The 26,428-nt window shown below is 42.4% G+C and overlaps 1 protein-coding gene across 1 annotated transcript in view; it reads right to left on the minus strand.

Moving 5' to 3' along the window:
• LIX1 (limb and CNS expressed 1) overlaps positions 1-26,428 on the minus strand; it is a 214,795-nt gene that overhangs the window by 12,318 nt on the left and 176,049 nt on the right. The window contains exon 5 of the mRNA XM_040342606.1: positions 13,383-13,460. Within this exon, the coding sequence (XP_040198540.1) occupies positions 13,383-13,460 (78 nt within the window). The remainder of the gene's footprint in view (positions 1-13,382; positions 13,461-26,428) is intronic.

The following is a 26,428-nucleotide window of genomic DNA, read 5'->3' on the forward strand; positions in this document are numbered from 1 at the left end:
GCACGGGAGAGGATATACCGACCGCACATAAACGTCTTTGGCATGGGGGATTCGGAGGTGTATCGCATCTTCAGATTCAGCCCTACTGCCATCCTGGAATTAAACACAACTCTGAAAGATGACATCACCATCCAGACACACCGCTCACATGCAGTGGAGCCACTGGTCAAGGTCCTGGCAACACTCCATTTCCTTGCCAGTGGCTTATTTCAGCGTACAAGTGGAGTTGTGGCTGGGATGGCACAATCCTCCATTAGCAGATGTGTGCACCAGGTTGTCCCCGCAATGCTCAGACGCATGGCCAATCAAATCATCAGACCCACCCAGGAGCATCTGCGGGTGAATGCAATGCGTGATTTCTACAGAATTGCAGGATTCCCACGCACTGTGGGGGCCATTGATTGCACACATGTGGCACTACGGCCCCCCCATGACACAGAGCACATATACCGCAATCGGAAGCACTGGCATTCCATCAACATACAGGTGATAGCCGATGCCCAATGCCTCATATGGCACGTCCGTGCCAAACACCCAGGGTCCAGCCACGACAGCTACATATACCTTCAAAGCCCCATCCCAACAGAATTCGAACAGAACGTGTATGGGGACAGCTGGCTGGTTGGTGAGTGATATGGGTGTCAGGCATGACAGTCCGCCCCCATGATGCAGACATCACGAGGGGCACATGCATGACTAACATCCTCCTGTCTTTTCCCTTCCAGGTGACTCTGCATATGCACGCATATGCACTTGGACCCCATCTCATGACTCCATACCGGAATCCCCAAACCCCAGGAGAGCAAAGATGCAATGATGCACACGCACGTACCCGTGGAGTGGTGGAACGCACCTTTGGCCTCCTGAAGTCCCGTTTCCGATGCCTGGATAAGTCTGGGGGTACCCTGTTGTATTCCCCAAACTTTGTGTGCCAGATCATCGTGTATGTTGCATGCTGCACAACTTTGCCGTGAGAAAGGGCCTGGAGATTGACATACGTGATTACCTGACCCCCGAACCAGACAATCCCCCCCTAAATGAGGCTACCCCATCTTCTGAGGGAGCAGCAGTCAGGAGATGCCTCACAGTAGGCATCTTTGCACGTTAAACACACACATTTATCATGGCACAAGCACAATGCACGCATACACACCACTGTGGTCTCTAGCACACACCCCACATCCACATCACATTGGATTAGCCCAAGTCCACCATTCAGGACTTGTGAGCAGCAACGCCACGACAAGGCTCCAATTATGTTGCTGGACATTCATACACCATTCACACGGACCTGGGGATCACTTCTCCCTGGTCCTGGGGATCCCTTATCCACCACAACCGAGGGTGACACCCCTTTTCCGGCAGGAATGTCACCCCCACATTCAAACATCATTCACACTGTAGCCTGCACTACTAACCGTGTGCTTGGTCTACAAAATAATATAAAAACTCATAACCTGAGTAAAATAAAAAAGAAACATAAAACACTCATAACCTGAGTAAAAATAAAACAACAAAAAAAACCTACCGGCGCTGCCGTGCCCCACGCCTGCGGCGGCCACGGCCCTGGCCCCGGCTCCTCAGGGGAGACTCATGGGGGGGAAATCAGGAGAAGGAGGAGCATCCCCTGGTCTCTGCACGCCTGGCGGCCTGCCCTCCAACGCCAGGGCGTTGTGGGTGAGGACCACATTGGTTTCCTCCTGCAGCCTCACCCCTGCCTGGGTGGCTGCCGTGTTGGCTCTGACAGCCTCTGTCAGGGCGCGCACCTCCTGACCCACACCTGCTGTGGTGGTCTGCATATCATACATGCAGGTGATCACAGCTAAGGAGTTGCATGACACATCCTGCACAGACTCCCTTATGGAGGCCATGCTGTCTGCCATGTGCTCCATGCTCCTCACAACCTGACCCAGATGGCGGGTCTGGCGGGCCTGGTCCCTTCGTAGGTTTTCAGGCAGAACGTCTGCCACCCCCCTTGTCTTCTTGGTCGCCTTCCTGGGTCGTGATGTGGCTTGGGGCCTAGGAGAAGGGGAGCCCCTTGGGGGGAAAGGCATGTTGGGGGAGGAGTGGGAGGGGCTACCCCTGATGTAGGCCTGACTGGTGCCAGCCATAGGGGAAGACTCCTCCAAATGGAGAAGGACCTCATTGCCACTCATCACCTCCTCCTCAACCTCCTCATGAGGAGAGCTGTGGCCACTCCCTTCCACAGATGACTCGTGGCTCAGATGGTCTGACTCAGCCTGATGTCCGGGGGAGGCTGTGGACTGGCCAGATGGCCCTGCACCCTCCTGCACATCTGTGGATGACACAAAACATTCACAGGTTGGAGGATCCACACACTTGTCACATGTTCCCTTCCACCCCCACACATGCTACACACCAGATAAAAAAAAACACACTTACCTGTCTTCAAGACCTCCTCAATGGAGTCAAAGCCTAGAACTCCCTCCACTTGATGCCTGTGGAGGCACTGGGCAACCACCTGCTCCTCAGCAGTGAGCGTTAGGGAAGTTGCTGGTCCCCCTCCAGTGCCCCTGGCATGAGTGGTCATCTTAGCCAGCCTACCTCGAACCACGCGCCACAGGTCATTAATCTTCTTTAATATGTCATTGGGGTCCTGGTCTCACTCCCCAATGCATTCACATCATCTGCAATCTGTTGCAGGATCTCCCTCCTCCTGGCCTGGGTGGTGTTGACACTCTCTGGCCCATGGAGATAACGATCATTCAGAGCCATGGCCCTGACAATGATGGCCTTCTCCTGTAGGGAGTAATTCAGCTTCCTCTTCTTCCGAGCTGCTGACATGGCTCCAACAGAACAAAAGCACCTTGCTTCAGGGGGGGAAACAAGAGGATGTACTTTTGCACTGGACGGGCGCATTTATGCCCTGGGCGTATCTCACTAATTATGCCGGGCCTAGTTCCTATCTCACTGATTATGCCGGGTCGAGTTCTGAGCATGCGCAGAGAGGCGCTGAACATAGTCAGCGTCACTGCGCATGCGCAGTCCAGTCGGCCCTTCATTTGCATGGGGTCACGGCTCATTTCAATGGAACACGCCCACTTCCTTCCTACTTTCAATTACGCCGGCTTGCGCCTCGTAATTTACGTTGCGCCGGCGGCTCAAACTTGTGTTGCATACACACGGTCACACAAAATACCGACCATCAAGAACGCAATGACGTACAACACTAGAATGAGCCGAAAAAATGAAGTTCAATGACGAGCATGCGTCAAATTGATTCCGTGCATGCATGTTTTTTTTGCGCGTTGGAATTGCATACAGACAATTGGAATTTCCGACAAGAACTTTTCTTGTCGGAAAAATTGAGAACCAGCTCTCAAATTTTTGCTGCCGGAAATTCTGACAGAAAAAGTTAGATGGAGCCTACACACGGTTGAAATTTTCGAAGAAAAGCTCACTTCAAAGTTTTCTTGTTGAATATTCCTACCATGTTTATGCGGCATAAGTGTACACTGAAGGAATACCCATTCCTGCCTGTCTCTGGTCTAATACCCCCACATTCCTTTCATGGAACCCAAACTAGGGGGGCCAAAGCAAGACTCTAGCCTAAAGGTACTGGATATGGCTTGGACTAGATTTGTACTCCACCAATGATCAAAGAATGCGGACAATCTTCCTTGACTGTAGTCTATATTTAAGATGGAAAATACCATTTATTTCTGTAACAATCATTATAGCATTTTAGTCCATAAATGCTATAAAGCTTTAGGAAGTCTACTGAAATCTAAACATGTTTTTTCAGGAAGCTACAGCTTTGTTATTATAGATAATATTAATTCATTTGAAACTTTTCTTTTACAATTTTTATTATTTGACTATCTCAGCAATAACTCACACATACAAACCCATGTTCTGTATCATATTTAAACTACAAAGCAGATCTTAAACAAATATAATCATTGCCATATGTTGTTTAATCACTTTCCAGTTTTTCTTAGCTTTCTTCTTGGGTCCAAATAAATCCAATTAAATATGAACATAATCCTCAATTGATAATCTATTCACTCTATTTATGCATCAAACCCATCTTCAGGAACAGTACTAAACCTTCTATAATCTTTTTCTAACACGTTTCATATGTATCTTTACCCACATAAAGAGTCAGCACAGAGATTAGGGATATCACTTTCTATGTTTTTAATGGACATATGTTCATGGACTTTCATCAGTGTTGTAACTATAAAAGATTGTGTCTAAGAAAAATATTATTATAAGGTTCCCAGATGTTCTACTTCATAGATACTGCAGCCACTTGTTTATTCTGATTAGTAGATTCCAGATGATGAGGATGACCCCATTCTCAGGCAGTAACTAATTTTGCGGCAAACTAATTAACTTCATAGACTTTCCCATTTTGTAGGATGAGTTCATTTTTAAAGTCAATGATGGCGAGGAGGGGATGCCAACTATTCAGGGCAAGAGGAGGTAGGAGAGTCAGTTTGATTGGGCAGGAGCCTTTTAAATGTTATCAAGCCGTGTGCATTCCAAGCAAGCTGGATTAACCATTAAAGCTGATTTCTGAAAAAAGTAAACATTTTCCCTAGCAGTGGGGTTGCTCCCATACGGCAAAGGTTAAATGTTCATTTAGGTCTAGGGAACTAAAAAAAGCTATTTTATTTACCTGATTCTCCACTACCGCAAGCTTTCTCCACATGGCTAGACTGGTTCCCACAGCCTCTTCTTCCCTTCACTCTGGCAACGGAAGTCCTCAAGCACAATGCAGAGCCTATAGCTTTGCACTGGATGTGAGCACACTGAGGAACAGTCCACCCCCAGAGTGTAGGGGAGTAAACAAGAACTGCGACTTGAGGCATGCGTCGACTTGATTCTGAGCATGTGTGGATTTTTAACCGATGGCCGTGCCTACAAACGATCGTTTTTTTCTATCGGTTAGGTATCCATCGGTTAATTTTAAAACAAGTTTAAAATTTTTTAACTGATGGATAAATAACCGATGGGGCCCACACACGATCGGTTTGGTCTGATGAAAACGGTCCATCAGACCGTTCTCATCGGATTGACCGATCGTGTGTACGCGGCATAAGTGTAAAGTTCTTTACCTATGCAGGAAATGGCAATCTTTTGGGTGTTCTGTACACCAATGGTGCACGGAACACCTACAGGTCACCATATTGCATTGCATTTTACAGAAAATGACAGCTCTGCAGAATGAAATTGAAAGGTAATGTGTAATAAAATGTTATTGAAATATGGCTTGTGTAGTAATTGTATACGCTATATTACTTTTTTTTTATATTTTATTTTTCCCATCAATCCTGAATGGGACTGGAGAGGAATCATCGGTTGCTTGGATGCTGTTAGCTAAACAGTTGAAAGTGTCCCAGTTAGAAAAGAGCTGAATGTGCACTGAGGCCGAAATGTCTGTGGCATGGACAATCTGGCATCAATGCCGTTCCCTCCATGCAACAGATCCATGTACCTGTTCCTGACAGGCATACGAATCCATCTCCCTCACTGAAATGTTATCATGCTGAGAAGCAATGGAATTCTAAAGAGTGTCTACATTGCTTTTCACAAATTCCAGGGGGGTTCATTTAAGCAATGGAATGGCTGAGGGGAGCACCACTATTGGGCTTTGCTTAGGGCATCAGTTGCCCTAAAACCAGCGTCAATTCATAGGTTTAAAGCAGACCTATGCTCACATACTAAGAGCCTTGCTTGGATGAATAGCAAAGTAATACAGTAAAGCCTTGGTTTGAGAGTAACTTGGTTTGAGAGCGTTTTGCAAGATGAGCAAAATGTTTTAACAAATTTTGCCTTGATATACAAGCGATGTCTTGATATAAGAGTAGCGTCATGTCACTGAGTATAAAAGAGAAGAGAGGAGCCTCCAAGTGTAGCAATATGGTTACATTTAATGAAGGTACAACTTATTGCTACACTTAGAGGGGCCTCTCTTCTCTTTTATTCCCTGTAAAAAAAATGCTTTGATATACAAGTGCTTTGGATTACAAGCATGTTTCTGGAACGAATTATGCTTGCAAACCAAGGTTTTACTTTAAAATGACTAAAATATTAAATTATCCAAAAGTAAATGCTGTTCCAGGCTTTTTCCAGTGCCGGTGACCAAAAGACTAGGTATTTCATTATGTGTTTTATGCTAAATGGAATTTCAACGTTCAGATTAGCGGATTTTACCCTTCAGGAGATAACACAACCAAATATACCCTTCAGAAATTAGCAGTGTTTGATTGTCTGTGAGATGTCCCCTAAATAGTAATAGTAAAAAGTCACTTGTTTTCAAGCATTGTAAAAGTAGGGAAAGTCATGTTTCTAGCCCTTAAAGCAGAAATCTGGCCATGTGAATAAAAAACATATTGCCCTAACTAACTCCCACCCACTCCTGTTCTGTAATCTGTAGCATTTTTTGAAGAATTTTTGAAACACGGAATATTATTTACCTTATCAATTATATATAGATTTATTTAGACCATGGAAAGGTTAAAATCGTGTCCAGTGTTTTTGCCTATGTGGCTTTTTCCCTTCCCTTTTCTTTCCCTTCAATTACTCTGTTACAAAGACACAACATGAAGCAAGAGGCGCTATCTCCAAAATGAAAAGGAGACCCTGAAACAGCTAGGTGTCACCATTTTTGAAGATTTCCCCTCTATACCTGTGCCTGTGAAAACCCCCCAAAAATGTGGGTTTCCCAGCACTTTCTGTTCCACTGACAGTGGTTACCAAGTCATATAAAAAAGGGTGAATTTCCCCAGTGGAACACTCATTCTATACAAAATTAAACACAGGGCCGATCCGCCCTATAGGCTCACTATGCAAGCCGCTTAGGGCCCCGCAAAGCTGCAGAGGGCCCCCCAAATTACTAGAGGCCCCACTTGGTGAGAAGTGATTTTCAGCCCCTCACCCTGCCTCTTACCTCTTCTCCCATGCAGCCAGCGAGTTGAGAAGTCAGCACACCCCCTGCTTCTCACTTTAATGTAAGATGTAATTTCCGCGATGCCAAGGTACACGCTTCTCAACTTTAAGAAGTGCCCCCCCCCCCGCTTCTCAACTTAAATATGACATGTAATTTTGCTTAGGGCCCCAGGGAGGTCAGGCTCGAAAATTGTTTTGGTCTCAGATGTACCCTAATTTAGTTAGCTTTGTATTCTTCATGGTATAGTCTATTTAACACTCAGATTTGAATAAAGCTGAAAATGTCATTCCCCTTGAATATATGCAAAGTCCTATATATGTCTAGGACTTTGCATAAGCGATAGACTTATCCCTTGGTTCTTGCTGAGAATGAAATAATAAAATAAAAGCTTAAAAACAAGAAACTGTGTAAACGTTTAAAAAAAGAAAAAGTCTCAAACACATACTGTATATTTTAATATCTTCACAAGGATTTGATTTGTTTATACCCAAGTGTTCTGCAGTTTAATAAATGATGGCTTTTTCCATTATCTCTTTTAGTAAGATCTGGGCCAAACATTAGGGGTTTTTACCACCATTGCCAGTAACTATATTTTTTCATGATTTGTGTTCTTAGATGTAGCATCTGTTTTAGGAACATGTTCATTATACTTTTCCCTTAAGAGTATTCCTAATTACAGCTTTGTAGACAGTATCAGCAGGGACAGGATGCAATGGAATTATGCCATACCATGAAAGGACATGACTTCCAATAAGTAATGCTTGCAGAACACTCTATGTGCCATTCTACAGGTTCATTAACATTGTACTTTATTTATACTGAATTACAAACTAGCTATTTGTGAGCCAGCATATTCATTTGGTGCATGTACATAATATTTGCTAAGTGGAAATTTGTGAACAGATGCCAATTCCTTGGGAAAAGGAGAAAAAAAAACCTGATGTGGACTGAATTAGTGATTTTATAAACATGCTGCAGCTGGTTAAAGTATTTGTAACCATACTTTTTTATTTTTTATTTAGATAAGCTTGACTTTTCAGGTGCTACAGGTAAACATACAACATGCACATCAAGGGATGTGGTGCAGTTACCCTATTGGGTGGTCATGTATCGTTTTTTTTTTAGATATGTGTAAGTAATAGTTAAACATTCTGACAGTTTTTTGGTTTTGGAGACTCAAAATGAAGTGAGGAGAAATCCTCTGTTAACAAATTTGTCGATAGAGGAGGTATTCCCAACTGCAACCTCCTGTTGGAAGCCATCACCAGGATAAATAAAGAGGGTGAATCTCCCCAGTGGTCCCTCGTTTCGTATACATAGCATTAAAGGAAAAAAAAAAAAAAAAAAAAGCTTTGGCTTTGGATACAATTTATATACACTCCAAGAATATTTAGATAATTTGACACATATTATAAAAAAAACAAAGAAAAAACAAAAAACTCTTAGACCACTTTCACACAGGCCAGATTCGATTTTGCTCAGTAAGGGATCCCTCTGCTAATCCCCTGCTGAGCTAAGCGAAGTGGCCACATGACAAGTCTGTGTCCACTCTGCATATGCAGCATGGGCATGGACATAGCCTGTTCTGCTCTATGGTTAGCTGGACGTAAACGGACCGGCTGTCCGTTTCCACCCGACTGCCCTCTGATCCGATACAGTCAGTCAGAGAGGAGCGATCTCCTTCTGTTTTTTTTTTTTCTGGATAAGACCTGTAGAGAGCCGGGTATAAAAGGGCACAAATCAGTTTGCATCCGGCACTCCTTAGGCCCTGTACACACGATCAGTCCAAACTGGTGAAAACGGACTGGAGTTCAGTTTCATCGGTTAATCGATGAAGCTGACTGATGGTCTTATGTGCCTACACACCATCAGTTCAAAAACCGATCGAGTCCAACGCGGTGACGTAAAACACAACGACGTGCAGAGAAAAATGAAGTTCAATGCTTCCAAGCATGCGTCGACTTGATTCTGAGCCTGCCCGGTTTGGAACCGATGCTTTTGCGTACTAACCATCGGTTTTGAACTATCGGTCAGGCGTCCATCGGTCCGATTTTAAAGCAAGTTCTCTGTTTTTGGACCGAAGGACAACAGACCGATGGGGCGTACACATGGTCGGTTTGGACCGATGAAACTGAACTTCTGTCCGTTTTCATCAGTTTGGACTGATCGTGTGTACAGGGCCTAAGAGGAAAATGGAGGGTTCAGTTGGGTCAGACTGAAAAACAGACAAGCCGACCCAATTAGAACTCTTACGTCAAAGGGGCCTTATACCAGGTACAGCAGCTGCCATTCATTTCTGATGAATGGAATCAAATGTATCAAGTATTGCTTTGCAATAATGTACTTAAAGGGGAACTAACCTTTTTTGGTAGACATCTGTATGTCATGTCTATCTTTAAAACTATTCCACTGCCACCAATTTTCTACAATCTGTACACTGACAGCGTACAGCGTACGTGCCGTGATGATGTAACTTTCATGCACATATGTGTAATTTTCCAGCATCCCAAATCAGCCAGTACAAAATGTTAAAGAATGAACTGAAGGGTGGCACTTTGCAGGGTAAGTGTGTCATATTGTGAACATTATCGTAGGAGCTTCTGGGGACTCTAAAAGTTTAGCTGCGGTTTATAATATTGTCCTGTGTTCAATAAAAAAATGCTAGAATTTACTACTCAAAAAAAAACAGTAATTATGCCTTGCTTAGTAAAAGACCATTGACTAAAGAAACTTGTACTGAGAGAAATACTTGCAATGTATTATGTGACCTATTCCTGATAATACTAGTCACCTGGCTGTCCTAGGCTTTGATATTTTGAGTCACTGACTTGGAACAAACAGTCTCAAAATTACTGATCTGCATACTTGTTCCAGCTGAGTACCTAAAAAATATTGAAACCACTGGACTAGCATGACAGCCAGGCACCTAGTTTCAGAAAGTGTGGTCAATATCCACTAGATACAGTATAACAAAATGCTTTCACTAGTATATTTAAAACAGATATATGAGATTTTTTTATTTTTTTTATTTAAAGCGGGGATTCACCCTGAAAAAAAAAAATTATTGATCTACCATACAAACGAGAATACTAGCGTCAGCTAGAGTATGCCTTTTTTTTTTTGAGCTGTACTTACGGTTTAATCCGTAACTTTCGTTTCAGACTCCGGCCGGGAAATGGGCGTTCCTATGAAGAGGGGTACTTGATTGACGTCCAGCTATGGTGCATCATGCCTTCCGAAAAAAGCCGAAATAGGACGCGGACATATACGGTGCCTGCGCGGTCAGCTTCTAGTCTGATGCGCAGGCGCCGTATAGCGCCGTGAAGAGCCGAGTCCTACGTCCTGCTATTTTCAGAACGTGGGACGGCTGTCAATCATGTTCCACTCTTCATAGGAACGCCCATTCCCCGCGGGTGTCTGAAACAAAACTTACGGATTAAACCGTAAGTACAGCGCATAAAAAAAAAAAAAAAAGGCATACTGTAGCTGATGCTAGTATGCTAGTTTGGATGGTCCAAAGTTGTGTTTTTGGGTGAACCTCCGCTTTAAGGATCATATTTACCTAGGTGGATGCAGCATCAAGCCTATGCTGCATCCGTCCCCCGATGCCTCTAAGACTGAGAATCTAGCAAATTTAACACCGCTGATTGCTCAGTTCTCAGAACTCCCTGATCAGAGAGCTGTTGACTGTCAGTTACTGCTCTCATCTCTGTCCGCCCCCCACTCACTCAAATGCTGGGCTGTGGAGGGGGCGGCAGTGACCAGCTCAGGCTCAGGCTGAGCCGGAAGACGTTCAGGCGTGTGGGCAGATCTATATGATTGTGATCCTGGACCTGCTCTATGGCTTTAGCCCGTTGTCTGCTGAAAACTGGTCACAGGAGTGCAGAATGAACTGCACTCCTGAGATCCACAGGAGAAGGACTGCCAAACGCGCTTTGGTGGTACTTCTCCTTTAATAGAACAAAGGGGACCAAATAAGAGAAGCTAATAGTTAGGGTTTACATACGCTTTAAACATTTAGAAAAATAGAAATACTGCTAACAAAGCTAAAATATAGGAGGCCTTATGAATATAAAACTACCCAGTATTCAGTTCCATTAAAGAGGACGTTCTAACATTCTCAGATTTTTCACCTTTAAAAATATATGTAAAGCTGCATGTCACACCAGGATTATTTTATTAAAGCTGAACTCTGGGATGAGCAAATATTGCTGAAATACAAGTGTGTATTCTTACTTGAGTCTTGTATAAAACAGTTTTCTTACATCTTTATTATAATGAATGAAATCATACATCAATAGGTATACTGTAGCCTTAGATCATGAAAAAGCAAGGTCCCCAAAGAGGTTCCCATATCTTCAAATACAACAATCCTGATACTCTGGTATATTGACGCTCTCCGACATGTTTCGAGTATTATATTTTATCAGGGACAAAAGTAAGCCTAACTTTACAAAAATAAACATAACTTGACAATAGAGGAATGTATTTATTATTTTAAGCTATTGTCCTTTTTTTTTTTTTTTACGCAAGATGTGTTGGGGTGCATCAATATACCAGAGTAAAAGGATTAATGTATTTGAAGTTGAGAACCTTTGTGGGGTGCTCCATTTTTTATGATCATCGGGCCAGATTCTCAAAAGAGTTACGCCGGTGTATCTACTGATACACCGTCGTATCTCTGAGAATATCTATGCGACTGATTCATAGAATCAGTTACGCATAGATAGATCTGACAGGCGTAAGGCTCTTACGCTGTCAGATCTTAAATGCATTTTTTTTCCCGCCGCTAGGTGTCGCCTCGTCGTTTTCCCCGTTGTCTATGCAAATTAGCTATTTACGCCGATTCCCGAACGTACGCGCGGACGACGCAGTGAATTTACGACGTTTCCGTAAGCGTAAACTTGCCCCTGCTATATGAGGGGCAAGTTTACGAAGGTCCGTCGTATTCCATGTTAAGTATGGCGTTGGGTCAGCGTCGTCTTTTTCCGTCGGTTACGTCGTTTTCGTAAGTCGTTTGCGAATACGACTTTACGTCAATGACGCTCACGTCGGCGTCATTGACGTTTTCCGTCGTGAGCTGGAGAATGCGCACTGGGCTATTTTTATGCCCGTTGCATGCGCAGTTCGATCGTCGCGGGGGCGCGCTTAATTTAAATACAAGCCGCCCCCTTTGAATTACGCGGCCTTACGCCGGGCCATTTACACTACGCCGCCGCAAATTACAGAGCAAGTGCTTGGAGAATACGGCACTTGCTCCAGTAATTTGCGGTGGTGTAGTGTAAATGGCTTACACTACGCAAACGCCGATTCTATGAGAATCTGGCCCATACCCCACAGTATACATATTGATGTATGGTTTTATTCATTGTAATAATGACGTAATAAATAGTTTTTATACAAATTGTTTGCTTTTGGACTTTATTTGGTGTCATTATAGTCCCACAGACTGTTGATACCTTTTGTTGCATAGACATTTTGGGATGTTGGCACCTGAATGGCCTCCCATCACACCTGCTACCATTTGCCATTTGTTACTTGGTGTGCTTTGTGTATTTTGTCCAGATCTGTGAAGTAATCAAATGTGAAACTTTGCCTCTGTGCATTTCAGAAGGCAGCCTGTACCTGCTGGGCCCCTCCTGTATCTCTGCTTTCTGCACAGGCTATGTACATAAAGTTTATGATGTCACTGCTGCTTTTACAAGGTGATATCTAGGTGTGTGCCTGCTCATGGTGCACAAAAAGTGGATTGATATCCTCTGTGGCTGTTGAATGATATATTTAAAATAAAAGTTCAGCTTTAAGGCCGCGTACACACGATCGGTTAAACCGATGAGAACGGTCTGATGGAGCGCTTTCATCGGTCCAAACCGAACGTGTGTGGGCGCCATCGGTTATTTATCCATCGGTTAAAAAAAAGCCAACTTATTTTAAATTTAACCAATAGAAAAAAAACGATCGTTAGTAGGCACGACCATCGTTTAAAAATCCACGCATGCTCAGAATCAAGTCGACGCATGCTTGGAAGCATTGAACTTCATTTTTTCAGCACGTCGTTGTGTTTTACGTCACTGCGTTCTGACACGATCGTTTTTTTAACCGATGGTGTGTAGGCACGACTGACCATCAGTCAGCTTCATCGGTTAACCGATGAAAACGGTCCATCAGACCGTTTTCATCGGATGGACCGATCGTGTGTACAGGGCTTAAGTGTTCTAAACTAAACTATAGCAGTGCCATTGCACACTTCACAGAGGAGTAGCCTGGGTGTGGTTATTCAACTATATTTTTGCAAGTGTAAAAAAAATATATATGAGAAGATATATCAAAACACAGCAAAAGAGAAAGAAATGTCGTCTAAAATAGCTCTAAAAGAACTGTACAAGTTACAGATGCTTCTCACTAAAGCCCTTGGGGTAAAAGTCTGCAAATGAAATGTATGCGTTTTGTGATATATTCTTACCTGACGGGAGCATTTTGTGTCTCTGAGTGCTTTAAGACTTCCGTTCCAGTGCAGAAGCTGGAAAACGATCATAAGTTCCTAGAACAAAGAGAATTTATCATCACATTTATCTAAATTTTTGAACAGGATAATTCACTTAGGTTACAATTGTTAAGTTGGCCATAGATAGAATTTCAAATTAGAATTCTTGGGAAAAGTCTTAGGAAAATTCTTATGCAAATTCCCATTCTAAAGCTTTTGTTTGCATTTAACATTCGATTTTGGAATGAATGGACTTTACCGAACAAAAACCACATATACCGTTAAAGATTTGTTCGTTCAAGAAAACAAACGTCAATTTGACCCATTAACCTCCCTGGCGGTATGATTCTTTCAGAAAAAAGGTGCTGAAAGCGGTACCATTATTTGCAAGGAAATTTGGCGTTTTATACTGTAGGCCTGTAATTCTTAGGAATAACTCACTGAAATCTGACCAAACCAGAGTCTAATAGGCATCCCGGGTATGACATTTTTTTAAAAACAAAATTATAAATTATAATATAATAAATAATTATAAATAAATTATAACAAATAATAATATAATTCTAATAAAAATTATTCAATAATGTAATCAACTCAAAATCACTGAAATTTGCTCAGTTGCAGAATTGTTGCTGTCATTATTATTTTTTTTTTTATGACGAATTTCCCCACAAATCGCTATAGCACAATTCTGCAAGTGATTATAATTTATTATCGCTGTTTTCTAGCTGATCTAAAACAATTTTTGACATAAAGGGACACTTTTGGTTGCTATGGACAATATACAGTTTGCAGGGAGAAAGAACCGTTTTTATTATATAAAAGTACATGTAGGACACTGGGCAGACCACTAGGGACAAGGGGGGTGTGTATTTTTTACATACAGTACTGTAATCTATAAGATTACAGTATACTGTATGTATAGTGTTTGTTGACCTTTTTGAATTTGGCGCCGATCTCCGCCCCCGTGCGTCGTAACGTCGCAGGGAACGGAGATCGGCAGCACAGAAGGACACTGTGTGAATTGAGCGAGGCTGGATCCAGGAACAAGGTAAGCCAGCGCGCGCTGCAGGCTCTGCATAGCTACCCCGAGCGTGACTCGGGGTTACCGATTTTGGCACAAAAAATCCACCCCGAGTCACGCTCGGGAATACCGCCAGGAGGGTTAATGATTAGAGAAATTAATGAACTTTCTTAGAACCTTCTTTTCCCAAGAATATTTGCTCAAAATTCTACCCATTTATGGCCAGCCCTGTACATATCGGCCAAAATCAGCAGGTACAGTAGTAATCCCCCTGTCAGAACACAATAGCATGGCGGGTAAATCGATGTACCAACTCCAAATAGTTAGTACAGAGACCTCCTTGTGAGCTACTCCCACTGGGCTGAACAAATAAAAAACTTACTGTGTGCACCAGACTTAACTCAATTAGGTTAATTTATTAGACAAGTCTATCTAAATCTGAAAGTCTAAAGCCTAGTACACACTACTCAGATGTTAGTACAGTGATCTCCCCTGTTGTGCTATTGTGTTCTGACAGGGTGACACATTCTGGTCGGCAGACCTTTTCCGGTCATGAGCCTTCAACAGAAGCCTTCACAAATTTGGTTCCATTTAGCAGGGACTGGCTAAATTTTGACCTATGTATGAGCAGGGAGGTTGTACAAAAGTTGATCTGCCAATCAACTTCTGTACAACCGCCCTGTCCTTGTTTGATCAGCACTGCTGGCTATAGCTGGCAGCATTGATCAATGTATTCTGAGAAGTCTCCCTGCAGTGAGAATAGCTCAGAGGGGAGGTCTCCCCTATTCACCACCATCCTGTGGGGAAATCTAGTATTTTTTTATTTTTTTGTTCAACCTGCTGAAAAAAAAAAAAACCCTGTTCCTGGGCTGCCTAAAGGCCCCTACGCACAATATGAAAATCGGAAGTAAAATTTCATCCGACCAATGATCTGCCGATTTTTGGATCGTTAGTGCGCTGCTTCCGATAGCCGATTTCGTTTTTTCACCCGACAAAAGCTGGATGTGCAGACTATAAAATTGTTGTCTTACGTGAACTCAATCAATTTTTGTTTAATTAGTACGGTTTTCGTCCAAAAAAAAAAAACGAAAGAAAATCTAAGAAACGAAAGAATACATACAAAGCTTTTCAGCACATTAGGTCACTTCTGAAGTTGTATTCTGTCATACGAGAATTTTCGTATTGTGAGTAACCTCACTTTTGACATGAGACTAGCATGCAACAAAAAACAGTCCGAAAATCGGATTGTGTGTACGAGGCTTTAGACTGACCTCTCCCCAGACTGACAATGCTGCTGTCCAAAGGTGTCTGCTTTACCACTTCCTCCAGAATGCAGACATCCCAAGACAAGGAATGGGAATGAGAGACACCTATTAGCAAAAGTATGTAGGCATAGGACACACCCCCTGTCATGCCCCTCCCCCTCCAAAGTAGATACAAGCACTAAGAACTTTACTATAAGGACCATAACTGGAGAGCTGGTATACAGCCAGGGGGAGGGAAGGTAGCACAGGGAAAAAGGGCAACTTAAAAGTCCAGTAAGGGAATGTCCACAAAGCTGCCTGAATCAGACCAAATGGCTCTGATTAGAGATATAGGCGACCAGCTGTCAGAGCAGAAGCAGACTCTATAATGGAAGTGAGGAGAAAGCAGAGCAGCGCCAATCTACAGAGATGAGTAAAATTCAGGTTCATTCGTAATAAACAGGCATGTATTACAATTGGTAGCCACAGGTGTCCCTTTTCATCTTGCTGGGCATGAATCCCTTGTGGTCCGGCCACTCTGGTGGTGTCCGAGGCTCCAGTCCAGAAGTTAGCCTGGCTAACCCCTCGAATTGTACTACAATCATGCCTGTTTATCTCCACTAACATGTGAGTTTACTGCGAATAAACCTGAATTTTACCAATCTATGCTGCACTCAGATTGGCGCCACTCTGCTTTCTCCTCTCCACTAAGAACTTTACTGTATTGGACTTGTATGTACTACTAATAATGTTAGACTCTTTTCATATATTGTTTGGCCTGCACATTGAGTCTAACAGTTGGTGACATAGCGCTGCACCTCCTTTTGGGGTTTTTACTATTTCAGTCTTCAGAATGCTTCAGCACTTTGTGGCAGCAGCTGGGTCTATTCATGTATTTAAAATTTTGTAGCGCAGACGTGTATTCATATTTTATAATGCAGAAATAACAGGGATCAGGAGTACAAAATGCACAGAGTGCATGGGTCAGGACTGCACAATGCTCAGAGCGCAGGGGTCAGAAGTCCAGAATTCAGGTATTTGGTGTCAGAATGTTCCCCAAGTATGGATCCTTCCTCTCAAGTACAGCTCCCACTAGTAGAGATTACCAAAGTTCAGTTTTCACCTAGTACAGATCCCACTCTTAATATAGTTTCTGCCAATATAGATCTACTGTACCTCCATTATAGATCTCCCCAGTACAGATCTCCTGCTCCACTGCAGATCTCCCCCGAGTACAAATCCCCCAGTACAGATCTCCCCACCTCATTATTAGTGCAGCTTCCCCAGCACAGATTCCCCCTTTCCCCTTACAGTACAGTTCCAGAAGTATAGCTTCTTCCTAGTACATATCTCTACATCCTCCCTCCAACAGTATAGGTCTCTTTCTCTGGTACAGATCTCCCCCTCTCAGCAAAGATCGTCCTCCCTCTAGTACAGTTTCCCCAGTATTGATCCCCCCCATTAGTATGCTCCACCCCAGTACAAATCCTCCTCCAATACAGATCTTTCCTATTCATGAAAAACACTCACCAGTCAAACCAGGCACCTCCGAGTGGGGAAAGTCCTTAGTTCTCCCTTAAATGTGTCTCATATGACCGGAGCAGAGGAGAAGATAAGAAAGTCTTCCCTCCCTCTGAACTGCAGCTGCTCATATATAGAAGGTATAGAGTAGCAACTCTATGTCACACCTGACAGTCTACAGTTTACAGTGATTGTGAGCTTTAGGAGCCAGCAATAGCTGCACCACTAATGCTTGGGGGGTGGACTCCTTATTTATGCCCTGTCTATAAACACATACATAGGGGGTTATTTACAAAAGGCAAATCCACTTTGCACTACAAGTGAAAACTACATTTGAAATTGCAGTAAAAGTGCACTTTGAAGTGCAGTCGCTATAGATCCAAGGAGGACATGCTAGGAAAATAAAAAACACACTTTAGCTTGCACATGATTGGATAATAAAATCAGCAGAGCTTCTCCTAATTTCAGATCTTCCCCTCAGATTTATAGCGACTTCACTTCCAAGTGCACTTTCAGTGTAATTTCAAGTGTACTTTGTAGTGCAAAGTGAATTTTCCTTTCGTAAATAACCCCATAGAGTATAATCAATAACACTATAACGTTACATGTTACAGCTACAAATGTTAAAAAGTATCTAAAATCCAAAGTCTTTTTTAAAGGTATAGGAAATAGTTAAAGCCCCGATATTTTTTATTTTTTGCTGTCTGTATACCTTTAGGGTCATTTTCGTTCACTTCCTGTCCTGGAGACAAACCAGGAAGTGACAGGAAAGCCCTCCTTAGTTGTCACCAGAATAGCATTTCCTACTCTGTCCAAAGCAAAGAACAAGTTCTGGCTTTAGATACACGTCAATTGTTTTCATATCTGTATTAGGTTACCATCAACTTGGCAGGTATTAATGTACGTGATTTCTATAACTCACATGTTAAGTGTGCTTCTAAGCATTCCTCATAAAATGTCCCATCATGCAACGGTCCGATTGACTCTATTATATTATTCATAAGTTATTTATTGGAACAGTTCCTACAATGATGGTTCAAATCTAATATTGTATGGTTAAGACGGATCTAACAAAGCATTCAAGAGTATCATACTTGTTCATCAAACTTCTTCCCAAACCATATTCTCCAATCATCATTGTGCAGCAGGGTTGGCAAGAAATACAAAATCCTGTCAATCAATAATACACATTCTTGCTGGTAATCGTTATTTTCTCCTGAGGTCTATGCGCATACCATCGTTTGGCAAACACAAACTTTTCTTTTCTTCCTCAATTTCTATGTAACCTTTCCATACAATGCATTCATTGTTTCATACTTATAAAACATACTACTTTACTAGCAAACTAGATTGTCCAAGAATGCTTTGATTTCTTATACGTCTTTAGCTAATACAAAAAACAATTCAATTACCAGAGATTAAAGAAGAAAATGAACATGAAATACCACTGAATGTCAGGGTAGATTTCAAATGAAAGTTTTTTTTTTCTTTTATTTCATTAGAAAAAATCACTGTAGCCGCAGAATTCTGGTTCTGAAACCTACCACAGTCTTTCCTGAAAATAATACTGTTCCTTGGCCCGAACTGTGAATTTCTGTGCGATGAGATGGTGGTCTGTTATTCTTTCACATCTAATTGTGTTTTCTTTAAGACTGTCAGTGCTAGTGCCAGTGAAGGGGATTGTATAACATGAATAATACATTGCCTTAATGCAGCCATTACAGTGCATACTGAGCAGTTTTCATATGTGATGAGCTGCAGCTGCCCCTACACAACACGTGCTACACATGGTGGCATTTCAATAATGCCATCTTCTCACCACCTGTATACAGCACTAAAAGGTATTTAACAAATGCTAGATATTGGAATGCTCAACCAATAATCTAATAATGCCATGCTACACAGGCTTCACTGGTGGTTTGCAGAACATAAAAATAAGTAATTGAGCTCGTGGGTGGCCCTGCGAGTTGGGAAGGAAGTGACACATTTATAACTGGGAACACAAACACATTGCAAAGTGATTCTTTTATTGCAGGCACTAAAGTGGTTAGACCTTATCTGACGAATATTTCTGACATCAAGAACTACTTACTGGTTTATTTAATCCATACCGGCTAATGAATAAATATATCCGCTCATAAAAAGCCAAGCGTTGACCTATAAGGTGTTAGGGGAGTTTTTAATGATTTTATTTCAATAGCCCAGCATACAGGGTCCTTTACCTACAATTTGCACGATGCAGTTGTCTTTAACATGGAAATTGATAGATGTGTTTTTTATATATTCTGTATCTAGATGTATACATTTGCATGCTACAATTAGAGCCCTTTCACACCGAGCCGCCCCAAGCGTCGGCGGTAAAATGCCGCTATTTCTTTAGCGGCGATTCACTGTCGGATTTGCAGCGCTTTTCGGCCGCTAGCTGGGTTTCACCCCCTGCTAGCGTCCAAAAAAGGGTTAAAACCGCACGCAAAGTGTCACTACAGCAGCGTTTTGCCAGCGGTACGCTGTCGCTGCCCATTGATCTCAATAGGCAGGAGCGAATTAGGAGCAGTGAGTTCACCACTCCTAATGCGCTCCAAAGAAGCTGCCGGAAGGACTTTTTCTGACGCCCTGCCAGCTCACCGCTCCAGTGTGAAAGCCCTCAGGCCTGTGACCCGTTTATATTACACCGGAGTGAATGGAGCAGCTGTTTTAGGCGCTATTTTTAACGCTATAACACCTGCAAAATGCCCCAGTGTGAAAAGGTTCTTAGATATCTTCTTGTTCCAGTTAAAGGAGAAGTCCAGCCTGAGCTTTTTAGGCTGGGTTTCTCCTCTGGGTCACATGAGTGCAATTCGTTTTGCACTCCTGTGACCCGTTTTTAGCAGTCTGAAGACCACTATCCACTGACGTCACTGCCATCAGTCGAGGAAGTGCATCACCCCGACTTTCGCCAGCTGCCTTGACTGATGGTAGTCTCAGCGAGTGGCTGTAAAAAGCCTCTCCCCACCCCTCCACAGCCCAGCGCTCCAGTGAGTGTGGAGGAACAGAGCAGGAGAGATGCTGATTGACAGTCAGCTGCTCTCTGCTTGGGGAGCTGAGAGAACCGAGCCATCGGTGATGTTCGGTGGCTCGGTTCTCAGTGCAGAGATGCAGAGTGACAGCTGCAGCATCGGTCTGATATTACATCCATCTAGATAAGTATGAATATATATAAAAAAAACATACTTCTCTTTTAAGCAACAGAACAGTAATTATACTATGATGGTGCAGTTTGTTCTTTGGATATGCTATATTATCCTTGTGACAGGTACGAGATCTGTCTTATCCATGTATAAAATTGCAAGGAAGAGAAGACCGGGCCCCGCGCTGGAGCCCGGCAGAAGAGGGAACAGAGAAGACAGCGGAGGAGAAGACCGGGCCCCGCGGGGAAGCCCGGCAGAAGAGGGAACAGAGATGACAGCGGAGAAGACCGGCTCCCCCCCGGCAGAAAACGATGGAGAAGACCGGGCGCACACCCCCCCATGTAAAAGAGCTTAAAGGGGGAGGGTGTCCCAGCAGAAGACGGTGGAGAAGAGCGGCTCGCCGGCAGAAAACGACGGAGAAGACCGGGCGCACCCCCAATGTAAAAAAGCTTAAAAGGGGAGGGGGCCCGGCAGAAGACTAATAAATTACTTCAAAAATTTGTGTAGTGTGTTTTTTTTACTTAACATTTTTTAACTTAACAGCTCTGCCTCTGAGCCTCTGCCTTTCTGCCCAGTGCTGCCTGTGCCCATACGTCGCATGTCCCCCCCCTCCATCATGGAGACCGCTCTCTCTCTATCCTGTGTTTTTCCTATTGCGGCAGCCAGCGCAAGATTTACAGTACCCTGTCGCTGAGAACCAGAGTGATGAGATCACGCTAAAAGTACAATAATGGCGGCAGGTACTGTATGTCCCTTGGGTGGGACCTGGGCCCCCATACCCATTTTAAGGCCAATTACTAGAAGATAAGCCAAGTGGGGTCTAGCAAAATGAACAAGTAATTTCCCATAGACTGCAATGGTATTTATGGTATAACTTTTGCCCATGTTAGGCTCTTTGTTTGCCCATCCGGACCAGGGGGTGTTTATCCCATCTCTAATTTTGTAGCATGCTGGATGATGTGATTCATTTTGGACAGGGCTTTGTTTATTTTCTGCTATCTGCATTTCTGGTGATCTGAGCATGCCCAGGGACTTAGATTTTTTGATGTTGCTTTTTGTGTGTGAACAGCACTTGGATGTTTCTGGGCATGCTCATAGAGCGTGTTTTTTGGGTTAGTAATTTAAGGACATCCTTAACAGGTGTACCCACTTTAAAGTTCAGTCTCTACATTGAGTGAACTTGTGTTTTGTGTGTTTCATGGGATGTGCATGTGTTTTCAATTGCCTCATTAGCACACAAGCCTATGTTATATAAAGCTTCCATAGAGCAGTTGTTACCTGCCCTGAAAAGAGGCCAGATTGTGTGTGTGGGGCCGGCAAGATTATTTTTGTGTGTCGTTATCGAACGTCTTTGCAAAACAGATATGTTTTTGATCAAGGGTTTTTTGACTGGTTTATAATTTTTTTTGGGTGGGGGCTATCTTCGCCTGAAATATTTGTGAGGTTGTCAATGTATGTTGTTTTTGGGGTGTTCACTTTGATGTAATTGTCTGTGCTGCATTATTTTGCTAAATCTTTCTCAAGATGTGACTAATTAATGTTTCAATCCTTAATAGATGTATGTGGGTCTATTTATCCTGTTATTTCCAAAGCAGAAACCATATTATGTTTACTGTCTCAAATGAACGTTTTGTGAATGTTTATTTTTATTTTTTATATTTATTTATTTTTGTTTGATTTTTCTGTTTGTTTTTGCTTTCCTTGTTTTGTCGACCAATAAAATCACTTTCAAATTTTGAAGTTTTGTTTTTTGTTACTTTTTCATGCTACAGATTTTGACAGCTGCAGCTGAAATAGGCTGATTGGCCTAACAAAACAGGTGTGATTTTTGTCTTGAAGCTCCTTTCCTGGTGCCTTCATGCATGGATTGTTTGCTGCCATGTAGTCACCAGGAAAGGAAAAATACAGCGCGGTAAGTATTAATTTTTTCCTTTTTACTGCAGTGGTTCTCAGCCTCAGTCCTCAAGTACCCCCTACAGGACATGATGTGTGGATTTATCTTATCAAGAATTGCTGTCCAGACTGTCTTTTAAAGCACATGTGCAAGATGAAGGAAAACCTGCAAACGTGGCCTGTTGGGGGGGGGGGGGGGGGGTTATTGGCGGACAGGCTTGAAGTGCTGATTTACAGCACTGTGCTTAAATCTAGCGCAAGGCAATCTTATTTGTGGGTGTTTGAGGGAAGCCAAGTGAGTGTTAGAACCCCTGCTTGTGCTTTTTGTGTTGGGCTTTGTGTCCCTTTTTTTTAAGATTGGCTTCACTTCCTGTCACACAGCTGAACAGGAAGTGAGGTTAAAACCCTACCAATGTCTTTTCTTGGGGACACACAGGTCAATCTAACTAGTGTGCCCATTAAAGCGGGGTTCACCCTAAAAAAAATTCTAACATTACATTCAGCTCACTACCGACATTGACGGTATGCAGATCTTTTTTTTTTGGTGTACATACCTCGTATAGCTACAGGTACCCGGCTTCCGGGTAGTGAACCCCTAGGGAGTGGGCGTTTCTATGCAGCAGTTAGTGATTGACGTGATAACAATAACTCTACCACCCGTCGCATAAGGAGCGTCACGAGTTGCCGAAAGAAGCCAAACGTCGGTGCGCAGGCGCCGTATAGCGCCGACTCGACATTCGGCTTATTTCGGCAACTCGTGACGCTCCTTATGTGACGGGGGGGGGGTAGTTTTTGTCATCACGTCAATTATTCCTTACTTATAAAGTGAGCCTTTAGAGACAGGGTCAGGCATGTACTGTGCTATGACTTTAGACCTAAAAAGCACTGTAAACACAACTTACACAGTACACTCAGGTCTAAAAACCTCACAAAGCAGAGCCAAGTGCCTAAAGGTCACATTCCAGGCTAACCCCACAAGTCCAGTCTACTGGGGTCCTCATTAGTTAGGCTGAGGGAACACTGATCCAGATAGCTGCTCTATAGACACCAGCTCAAGCAGCACTGTCAGTGAGAAATCATATTTGAAGTCACAGTAAAAAAAAAAAAATCACAAAACAGAAACAGCAGAGCTGAAGAAAAAGTGTAAAACCTAGGACACTAGCAAAAAACTGCCATGCTGGGTAGAGGAAGGGTTATTTGGGGGCCAGCTTACAATTGTTCTGTTTGCCAGTGTCCTAAACCCTTGTAGGCAGCAGAATAACTCAACAGTTTCTGAATTCCTATGTCTTTCAATGGGCGTTAAATTGTTTGCAATAAAGGAGTCATGCCTTCCTATTGGTCAGTGAAGTAGTCAGTCCTTTAAAGGACAATGAAAAATCTGTGAAAAGGGGGGAAGTCATTAAAAGGAACATATATATTTTGATAGAAGCACTGGTTATCACAGTGGCAGTGTGGTAAGTGTTTGGAGAGAAAGGGTGCACAGTAGCTTGGAACAGATAACCAAATGCAAGAGGCTGCAATTAGTCAAGAATGCTCTGCAAGCCATTTCTGGAAGTGCATGTTCAGGCCTGTCTGTATCTGAATGGACAGAGATAAGGGACCCAAATATAACCTAACTGAGAGTGGGAGACTGATGAGAGACAGAAGTAGATTCTGTGTGAACAGACTAAGAGTCTGAGACAACAATTTGGGAGTGTAATATAGAGACTGAGAAAATCAGTCCATCAGAGAGGCTGGCACTAGAGCATTTTTTTTCTGGCTGACAGTGTACAAAGTTGCACACAGCAAATTGCCAGGAGGCTGGAAATGTTCATTGGCTTATTACGCTGTAATATCCCCTGCGTGGGAAGATCTTGTATTAGTATTCGTTGTTTACCAATAAAAGTGATGAAAGCTTTAAAATGCAAGTTGATGAGAGAAGTTAGTTCTTGAAAGTTCTCGGTTTGATCATTACAGTATATAGAAAAGAATAGGGTAAAACAGAATATTTTCAACAAAAATTATAATTGCATGGTTTATCACAAACTGTCAACAATTGCCTTGGTTTGCATTTATTCCCTTCTTTCTACTGGAATATGGAACTTATTTATAAATCATTATTGCCATGCAGACGTCAGCATTAATCATCTCCATGAAAGTGGCCAAATACTTAAGAAGCTAAATTTCAAATTAAGAGCAATGAAATATTATTTTTGTGTAGGTTTAGCATTTAAGTTTAACACACAAACATATTAGTATAGAGAAAAATACCATACCCTCCTTTAAAGATTTCACTGATATCAAAAGTCCTATTTTTGTTTTACAATTTTCCATTTACAGTTACAGGGCTAGTTTAGTTTAAAGTAAATGAATAAAAGTAAATATTCCACCAAGTAATGGTTGACTAAAGTCAACTTTAATTACAGCAATATAAAATCCATATATCTTCATAGACAGATGGGTGTGGGCAAAATGTGTTCACTATACCCCCTGTTGGGTTTCATTTTCACTTTTCCCAAAGGGAGAATTTCATAGTACATTTTTGGCCACTCACTGTTCTCGACTATTAAGGCTCGAAGGTGAGGAAATAACTAATTTCCTGCTAGAAAAATAACACGGAAGGTTAGTTTACCTCAGAGTACATTTTACATTTCTTTCTGTTGTGTTTTATTCCTGGGCATTAGATATTCCAGCTTTAACTTACGCACATTAACAAGTCCTATCGGGACACAGCCATCACACCTTACATAACCAGAATCTGAGCTTTGGAAATGTTTATTTAAACTGCTCTGATAATTGGCCAGTGCATATTTGGATCTAGCTTTCTTCTCCTTTACAATCATCTGGTGCCTGTGTTTAATGCTGGCACCACTTGCGTCTCTTTTATGTGGTGTGCAGAGAAATGTTTAGTATTGGGACAAAGTGCACAGCTAAATGGTTGCCTTGAATTACATTTGTTATACTAACTGCACAATTATTCTTTTGCATCCTTATATTTCCCAAACGTATAGGAACTTTTTAACTATGCTTGGCCGAGTTTAACATGATGTCTTTAGTTTCATGACTGCCTTGTAATGGGTTCTTGGACATGGAGATGTCTCCAGAAACCAATGATTTTTATTGGGGGGGGATTCTTTTGCTAAACAAGGCAGGGTTAAGGGGTGACTGGACCCCAAGCAGTAATCCTATTACTGAGCCCCATATATTCCAAAAAACATGAACATTTGCAAATGTATTCCATTAGCAAAGAATTAAAGCAATTTTTAATGGTCACTATACACAATTCCCATATCTGATCACCAAAACTTTTGGATGTTGTAGGAAAGGGATAAATCCTCTATCAAGTTTTTATTTCTATTTTTGTTACCTGTTGTGAAGAATTCCTCTTTTCTGTTCATCCCTGGGACATAGAGGTGCACACAGAAATAGAACTGTCAGGACCCAGAGATGTTTGGCAGTGGTGCCTCCTACTGAACCACCTTCAGCTTTGGATAACTCCTTCCCTGATCTCGTTGTCAGTCTTTATTGATACCCAGTTCCTTACTGAACACCTTGCTCCTTTCAGGCTTGATTCACACCAATGCATTTTTAGTGCTTTTTGCATTTTGCAGATTTGCTCTACAGAACTTGTTCTATAGGAAACCATGGTAATGGGCTGTAGCGCCAAAAAAAGCACTAAAAATACATAGGTGTGAATCAAGCCTTCATGAGCTTTCTATTTAGGCCATGCCTCTGCACTGTTTGCCAGATTATTGTGCTTATGTCAGTATCTTGCCCTTTGTTGATACTGCTCCTCTGTGTTCTTATTTACCACTACTCAGATACCAACCTTGGGCTGCCAATTTACCAACCACTCGTTATCACTCTAAACTTCAAATCCGATACATTTGGCTACCAACTTTGGCATGATCTCCAACTACATTTCTGCTTGCTCTTATACTGTTACCGCTACATGTGTACAAAACCCATTATACTATGATGTGATCAAGCTCATGTGCTAGTTAGTGAGTTATGTCAGTCTGAACTGCAGTTAAAGGGCATGGCAGCCCACTTGTTAAAAAAAAAAAAAAAAAAGTTTCTCGACGTTGTTTTAGCTTCACTAAGCATTATCATTAAAACATTTAGCAAATTACAGGATTGTGCTGCATGGCCTACTCTTGGTCTCAAGAGAGGTGTTCCCCTGAAACCCTATGCTCT

Source organism: Rana temporaria, chromosome 1 (assembly GCF_905171775.1).
Source record: "Rana temporaria chromosome 1, aRanTem1.1, whole genome shotgun sequence".
In the NCBI taxonomy this organism is placed as follows: Eukaryota; Metazoa; Chordata; class Amphibia; order Anura; family Ranidae; genus Rana; species Rana temporaria.